Source organism: Protomyctophum bolini (genome assembly GCF_963924005.1).
Source record: "Protomyctophum bolini genome assembly, chromosome: 1".
Lineage (NCBI taxonomy): Eukaryota > Metazoa > Chordata > Actinopteri > Myctophiformes > Myctophidae > Protomyctophum > Protomyctophum bolini.
In genome coordinates this window covers 49,213,182-49,222,023 of record NC_137862.1, presented here as the reverse complement: position 1 = coordinate 49,222,023, position 8,842 = coordinate 49,213,182, and the positions used below count along the sequence as shown (strand labels likewise).

At 43.2% G+C, this 8,842-nt stretch overlaps 1 protein-coding gene across 8 annotated transcripts in view; it reads right to left on the bottom strand.

The window, feature by feature from the left end:
• Positions 1-1,487: 1,487 nt before the first annotated feature.
• shf (Src homology 2 domain containing F) overlaps positions 1,488-8,842 on the bottom strand; it is a 162,229-nt gene continuing 154,874 nt past the window's right edge. For 4 of the 8 annotated variants that reach the window (XM_080767387.1, XM_080767389.1, XM_080767388.1 and 1 more), the window contains exons 9-10: positions 4,294-6,619; positions 1,488-4,212 (exon numbers count right to left, since the gene is read on the bottom strand). In XM_080767387.1, the coding sequence (XP_080623513.1) occupies positions 6,433-6,619 (187 nt within the window). In that variant the 3' untranslated portion in view covers positions 1,488-4,212; positions 4,294-6,432. The remainder of the gene's footprint in view (positions 4,213-4,293; positions 6,620-8,842) is intronic. The other 4 variants (XM_080767391.1, XM_080767394.1, XM_080767392.1 and 1 more) reach the window with 3 other exon arrangements.

The following is an 8,842-nucleotide window of genomic DNA, read 5'->3' as shown; positions in this document are numbered from 1 at the left end:
AATTGAATAAGTAGGGGGCCAAGCAACAGCAAAACTACATTAAAATGCAAGCTGCTCATACAGTATAGCCCCCAACACTTTTATTACAGTAAATGAGAAAAATGAAGAATGCTCTGATGAAGGCTCATATAGCCGAAACACGTTCCTTTTTGGTGTGCGCCAATAAAGAAATGGAGCGAGTATACTTTGTCCTCCATTTATTGCATTTTTGGTGGAATCTTTTAAATTCCTATTTGTTGGCGTTTACTTTAATCACTTGTATCACAGTGTGAGACTTTGTTTTGGAGTTTATATGGTTTTCCTGTCCCGACTCCGCCATGACGGAAGACGCTTGAAGTTTCACAGCTGTGAACGTTATGTGAACTCATCTAGTCAGGTTACCCTATAGTTTACATTCATTCATCAAATATTGGAACATTGGTTCAGGAATGCAACAAAAACAAACAATTATCGATTAATTTAAGGCTTCATGGGGTGAGATAGTCATTTTGGGGGTGAACTATTCCTGTAATCAGCTTCAACAGACGCCCATTATATCCCCACCCGTTCCAACATTAAGCTCCATCTCATCCACACTCACTTTCTTTGCCATCACAGTAGGCCTACATTGCGCCTCAATCCCTTGCTGCACATAAAACCTCCATAAAAACAGGCATTCCTGATTAAATATTCTTTAGCTGGACAATTTGTACCATCGCATCTGTCAACTACTTCCGTGGTTCTCATGTGTGGTCAGGGGGGGGGACCGCCAGGGGTCTTTGCAGAGGGTCCAGCAGGGTCCCCTGCAAAGTTAGTTAGCATCAAAATCGGTTGAACCACTTTGAACTATGAACAAGATCGCGATGCGTTGCGAGGGTGTATAGATCTGTGGTTTTCAAGAACAAAATAATAATCATTGATTATTATTATTTCTCAAATAAGGTTGAGAAATGTGCAATAGTTTCATTTTTCATTTTAACAACACAATTGTTTTTCAGATGGGGTCCGCCTACATATTTGGGGGGTCCTTGACATGATAAAGAATGGAAACCACTGAATGACTTTATCGAAGGTGCACTTTCAACTTGGATCATCCCTTCCAAAGTCTATGGGGGTTGCATAGCACACAGCTCATATACACAGTCTATGGGGGTTGCATAGCACACAGCTCATACACAAACATCAAGTTCAACCAACCTCGGTTTAGTTGCAATTATCTCTTAGCATTGATTGCACCTCATTTTCATTCTCACTCTTTTCGTCGTATTTTAAGTAAGGGGACTAGAACTGTATAAGTTTGGGCATACTGGCCTGTAGCCATTTAAACTGTTTATTTTCTACTATAAACTGAGGATAATCATCGGTGATCAAGGTGATGTTTTAATTCTGGGTAAGATCCTCCAAAAAACAACTAATGCCAATGCGAGTGAAAAAGAAAATAATTATCTCTGTTGGGTGGAATCCTCATACTATGTCCAAAACAGTTTACCTCTGGATTTAAATAGCAAAAGTAGATCTGTAAGCTTGAATGGTGGATATGCTACTTTGTATACTTTTGTGTGATGCTGTAGTGTGATCAAGGAGGGCGTTCAATGACACAAAAAAATGGAGATGAAGACGTTTGTGCCTGCAGCAACGATATACTGTAGGTCTCTTCGGGCAGATCTACGCTTGTAGATCTTGCTATTTTTGGTGGCGAGAGAGAGAAAAAAAGTACAGTTGCAACTCAGGTCCGTTTCGCTAAGACTAGAAGTTTTAAGTGGATACACTGAGCAAGCTTCTGGCCAATGGACACCCACACAGTGGTGGACAGGAGCCAATGGACACCAACACAGTGGTGGACAGGAACTGAGTACATACATCAAGAGAACACACAGGGCAAGTCTATGGCTGATGGATGGTTATGCACACACATGCACACGCACGCACACAGACACACAGACACAGACACACACACACACACACACACACACACACACACACACACACACACACACACACACGATGACAGGTGACAGGCTGGAGGTCAGGACTTGATCCAGTTGAAACATTTCAAAATGAAATGGCGTGATTGGTCCAGTTGAAAACATTTTTAAAGAAAAACGGCGCACTGCGATTGGTCCGCAACCACCAGTCATTTCAGAAACAAAGCTCAACAACAATCCCATTGGTCGGGAGGAGAGACACCATCCGCCTAACTCTACAACAATCCCATTGTCAGGAGAGACACCATGGTGTCTCTGGTCATCAGGCCACCGAGGCAGAGGAACGCTAAACCACTTAAAACCCATTTGGTGGAGCGGAGTCCCTCAGGGCTCTTTCCTGTTATTGTGGGGAAAGCTTTTGCTGAAAACAAAAACTGTTTTCAGCAAAAGCTTACGGATCAATACGGATGCTGTGGGGTTTAAGTGTTTCAAGACACTGGTTCTCAACGTCTGGTCTGGGGACCACCAGGGGGTCCTAAACGGACCCTTACGGGGTCTGTAACCCGGGAGGATTTTGCCGCGTAGATTTGATTGAGTGAAGACTTTGTTAGCATGCTTATTAACAGTACAGGTAGTACAGTCAAAAGGTTATGCTAAAAGAGGACAACACACAAACATTGGCATGTTTCCATTGGTGGATTCAGAGTGTACAAATGGGAATGAAAAACCAAATGGAACCACGATGGTTCCATTTGTACACGCTCAGAGTACCGGGTAGTACCTGGATCCAGCAGTGAGAACCGGTGCGCTATAAGCAAGAACTTTAAACACAATGAGAAATAAAAGGCAAAAGCGCCACAGTAGATGACGCTGAGGGGGGAGGGGGGTTATCCCCCCCCCCCAAAGAAACACGATCACATCAGCACAGAACAATGATGGGCCCATCATCATCATCATAGAGGAGTAACACATCGGTAATAATTATTACCCCAGAATAAATTACAGTCACAGAACAATCCTTTTTTTTCTTTTTTTGAAACAAGAACAAAAAAACAGAAACTCTTGAAATCAGCTAGCTGACCTAACAAACTGATTTGTTTTTCTTTTGACCCATGCATTTTTATAAGGCATTAAACCAAACATTTAGTTTTTCTGACATCACACAATATCATCATAAAGTAGTGAATATACATACAGACGCTGATCTGGAAATAACAAAAACAAAATAACGTTTATCTTTTTTTTTTTCTTCTTTTTTTTTTAGAAAAACAAAAAGGGAAAGAATGAAAACGTCTCTTGGACTAATCGGCTTATGAAGAAAGAATGTATATTCTTTTAGACCAATGATGCAATTTGAAGGGAATTGGAAATGGGAGGGTGGGGGGGGGGGTAGGGCAGAGGCAGAGATCGATCCCCTGCAATCCCATTGTACCTATTGATCTACAGATGGGCGAATGAAATGGATTTTCTGTTTCTGAGGTAGACAATGCAGGCATATTTCATTCTCCAGATGCAAAGCCGCCATAAGCTGGGGGGTGGGGTGAGGCTAATTTGGTCCATTTGGACAGGCTCTGGTCTCCTGGCCTCAGCTGCCAGTGGTGGACAGTAACAACACTTAAGTACATTTACTGGAGTACTGCCACATAAGTAATTGATTCTTTGAGGATTATGATTTTATTGTGTATAAGCACATGACTCACTCCACTACATTTCAAATGGAAATATTTTCAACTACATTGTTTTTGCTAGGAACTGACTCTTTACTTGACCCAAACGTAACATAAATAATTATAATATGAATTTTAACCACTTGAATATAGTGAAAATAGTTGATCTACAAGATCACGATGCATCACATTTTTTATGCACATTTGGTATGCATTGCATTTAATTAAGCGATATTACACGAGAGGGTGTTCTTTATCGTCATTAATGCACGCCTGTGGTTCCGAAAGGTATCGCAGAAGTGCATTAATGAGTGTAATATTGCAACAGTTACCCTTAAAACTCATATTTCTTTAATGACAGATGTAGTCACTGCGACCACAAATGTCCCAAGAAACTAGCTAGCCTATAGCAAACACAGCTGAAATCTTTGTTTTGAGTAGGTGTTCCTTTGCGCTGGTTTAAGGAGCGGCTATATGGCTTCCTCGAAATGACCCGTTGTATAATGGCTTTTGAATAGTACTCGAGTATAGGCTATATTGTCGGGGTGGAAACCTCACATGTCCAAAACGGTTTCTTTTCAGCATTCAAATTCAAAAATGGCAAAAGTAGCAGATCTACGAGCTTCTACGAGCGCACAGATCTGCCACTTTTGATGCTTTGTGTGACGCCGGCCGCAGTGTGATCGAGTCAGTAGGGCGTACATTTTACGACACAAAAACACACACAAGTTTAAATATGGAGATAAGAGGTTTTCTGATCCGACAGCTACGATATACTTTGTCCACCACTGGGTTGCAGGTGTCTGGGGGGGGGGGGGGGGGGGGTTGTCTGATGATGACCCAACCATCCATCAGCCTCCAGTGAGTGGCTCAGCGCTGCGGTGCTTACAGCGTCATTGGTGCCATCCTATCCACCCCGCTCAGGTGATGGATGGTCAGACAGCATGCCTCACGACAAGATAGAGATGTCGGTGTGCATGCAGCGCTCCCACAGCCCTGGTGTTCTGCACTGCAGCACTGCACACACACACACACACACACACACACGCACCGCGTTCACGCTTTATTTCCTGGCCAAGCCGCTGAACGAACAAGGCCCATATGAACAATATTGCCGTAATAGGCCTCGTAAATGTTCCTTCCCCCTCGCCTGACCCTAAAGTTACGGGGCTGCTTACAATCATCCGGTCCCTTTGATAAACAATTACCTCACATGGTGGTTCGGTCGGGAAGAAAAAAAACCTTGTATGTCCAGCACTGTTGCTTTTCAGGAAATGGAAACATGCGTTCCCAATGCGGTTATTATTTTAGTCACAGTCTCCTTGTTAAATCCCGCCCCATACCATAGGCGGTATCGTGAGGCCAGTGCTAGTGAAACATGAGGATTATCATGTAGGCTGTTTCTACCATGGGAGGCCTATGGAGGCTACCGACGGAACAGCTAAAAAAGGTAAAATTATTATTTTAAAAGCTGGATTAATGGATTAGTGTTTTTTTGTCGTGGTTGGCCAAGATGGTAACAATAGCTTTTCTCGAGATATCTCGTGGACGGCATGGAATGTGTTGGAATATTTTTCATTGGTTTGGTGTTTTACATTTAAAAAAATAGCCCGATTTTTGCTCCTTTTGCGTGACGCTACCGTATGACGGAGAAGGTCAGTGACACATGAAAGACGTTGGAGATACAAGGTTTCTGCCCGTCTGCAACAACATGCTATGAACAGAGCCTAACCAGATCAGACAATGAAAGGAGCACATACTGTACATATAGCCGTATACGCATACACTCTGTGGGAGGAAACTAAGGAAAATAAAAAGGTACAGCAGGAAACGGTATACATCCTCTGTGACAAAATGCATAATGTTGTACCTTTTTAAGTGTCAAGAGTGTAAAGTGCCAATTAAGGAGATAGACGGGGGATGGGCTCATATAAAACAATGAAGAGATACTGATCAGATGTCAAAGTCTTTGATGTTTTGTCGTTCTGTCATAAATAATAATTGAAAATTTGAAAAATTAAATCTTGACAGTTCTGTGATAATCACAGTAAAATCCAGAGTGTTAATTTAACTCAGTGTACAGTACAAACGGACCGCGTTTTGTTATTTTCTTCTTTTACACCATCAGAATGGTACTTAAGCCCTACAGTATAATACTCGTCGCATGACGAATAGCAAATGTAATTTGTATTTTTTATATTCGGAACAATTTCACCTATTATAAAGACATGCCCAAAAGAGGAGGGCTCGTCTGAGGACGACCTAGAGAGAGAGAGCCAGGGTTAACGTGGGTTAAATGAACACTTCATTTGACTGTGCAGATGCACGGGTATGAACTATGAGTGTAGTAGGCAAACGGCAAAAAGCAGGGGTTCGGTGGGGGGCGATGTGGGTGGGTTTCAGCAGGTTGGGGTGCTACTGTCCAGCTTCTTTAGAGGGGGGGGGGGGCTCAGAGTTCAACCCCTGGTAAGAACGTGGAGCAGGGTGGGGCAGGGCGGGGGCCCCCTGGTGGTTGAGTGCAGCAGGGGGGCCCGGGGACCCCGTCTACTGGAATAGGTGACCCTACATGGCACTATGGCACCGCTTCTCAGCGTCAAGTCCGGAGACCACCAGGGGGGGGGAAATGGACCTTAACGGGTCAGTAACTCTTGAGAGCGTACAAGCAGAACCAAATGGACCCTTATGGGTGTCCATCCACTCTGAAAAGACTGCACGCTCTCAGAGCGTGCAGTTAACACTTGTAAAGATTCCATTAGAACACACTCAGAAATGAATCACAGACCCGTCGTGGGTCCCCGTTATGGAGCCCCCTGGTGGTCCCCGGACCCACCGCTGAGAGCCAGTGGCCCAGTACCATGGCACTATAGTGTCCTGATGGCCACGGGGTACAGCAGGGACATGTGTTCGGCCCCCTTGATGGGCAGCTTGCGGCTGGAGTAGAAGTAGATGATCTCTGGCACGCTGTCGAAGGGGCAGCTGTTCTGACCCAGGATGTACTTGTTGTCCTTGGTGCGACACAGCTTCATGTGCATGAAGCCCTGGCTGCTCCTGTGTGGAGGGAGAGAGAGAGAGAGAGAGAGAGAGAGAGAGAGAGAGATTGTTGGGTTAGTTTGGTTTCTCTTGATCTTAGAGAAGGTGAGTGGAAATGGTTCAATCGGTGGTTTTAAACAAAAAAAATACTGTTATATTTCTTTTAAAATATTAATGTTATATTTTTTATAACATTATTAAAATGTTCGTGTTTTGCCAAATTATCTGGGAACCCACTTTGCAGCGTCCTCACAGCCCACCAGGTTGAGAATCAGAGAAACAGTTGGTACATTTGTTTTGTAGCCAGCGTTCTAGCTGCAGTTGAAGCCAAGCTCGATTTGGAATGCAACTTTGTAAATTTTTTGGAGCCGCAAAACAAACATTGGGCATCGCTATTATTATATCTTCTATGGCGCTGGCTTCCACTGAAAACGAACGGCAGCCCGTAGCTTTGTACCTGAACGTAGCATATATAGTTTTGAGACTTCAAAGCGCAGACAGGAAGCCTAGAATCTCACAGCTTCCCACTGAGATCCAGTCTTCCAACGAGTTTCTAATAAGCAGCCCATTCTTGGTCGGCTGGAGCTTAAGCCGGCGGGTTACGTGAGGTGCGTTAGTTTCCCTTGCAGAGCGTGAGCAGGAGGCTAATGAACACCCAGGCAGAACCACTTAAGACTATATACGCCACTTAATAAATGCATGGCAAATTAAACGCTCCCACTGCACTTCCAGGAGCATCGACGGATCAATGTGTTTTACTGCCTTCCAGGAATATCATGCTTCAGTGGTGTACTGTACAGTAACTAACTTTCAATTTCCTGATATTTTATACATACAGTACTTCTAGTTCTACTCCACTACATCTCAGAGACAATGTTGCAAGGACCCGGCACTAACCAGAAGCAAAAGCAAAAACAAAGAAGACATGGAGTAGCAAAGATGTATTGTAAAATGACTGTATTTAATGTTTTCTCCTGTTCCCCAGCCAGGACTGAATGAAACTTCAATTACAACCTGAACTTTTGATTGGCATTTCTTATGCGGTTCGATGTGCAGAAGCCTGGGGCTGGTTCCCAGTCAATTAAACAGATCTACTGATACACAAACGTGGACTCATCATCAGTATTATAAACCTGGAATCGATGGGTGTTTCTGGGACAGACACCCTCCTCCAGGCGACCCGACCAAGGCTGATCGGTGTCCAAGTGGCATGCTACAGCCCCCACTGTCTCTTGTGAGACTGAGATACAGTCAATAGGGAAGATGGCTGATGAGATCTTGGTGACACTAAAGAGGCTCCAGGCGCTGTGGGCATCTGGGCCTGGCTCACTCCTTTGTAGTGAAAGTTCTTAAAAGTTTGAAATGAACGACACCCAAGTATGAATTATAAAGAGGTTACTGACTTCTTGCAGTAGAAAAATACAAAACAACAGGTGGATACAAACTGTGGCTTGGTTTCCATTATTGACATGGATTCAGTCGTTCTTGTTGCATCAGGAATCTAAACACTAGAGAAATGTGAACGTTCCTTCTAGGTTGTGAGATCACACCGAGTGAGTCTGAATTCCTTCACAATAAAAGTGCAAAAACGTATTTTCTCTTATTCCAAATAAAGAATATTAAATCCACAACAAGGGGCTCCGAAGAACAACAATAACAATAATGTCTTTCAGTTTGAACTGTAAATATTGCAGTTGTGTGCATTGTTGCCGTTGAACAGCACACATCTCAGCCTCAGCGCCACAATTTTAAACCCTCCTTTCAGTTTTTCTGTATAGTCTGTATAGTCTGTTGCTACACCACTACAACAGATCACAGAAATGTATATTCTGTTGTTACAGTACACCTACCACAGATTACTATAGAAATGTACTGCAGTATTTTGTTTCTACACCACTGCAACAGATTACTATAGAAATGTACTGTAGTATTTAGTTTCTACACCACTACCACATATTACTATAGAAATGTACTGTAGTATTTAGTTTCTACACCACTACCACAGATTACTATAGAAATGTACTGTAGTATTTAGTTTCTACACCACTACCACAGATTACTATAGAAATGTACTGTAGTATTTAGTTTCTACACCACTACCACAGATTAGCAGGAAATCTATTTCAATTCAAACAGCCTCCCCAGCAAGATAGAAATTGAAAATATAAATTGAAATGCGGTTATTGTATGCGCCCCCCCAGGGGCACTGGGATGGCGCTGAGGCACAGAATCAATAAGAAA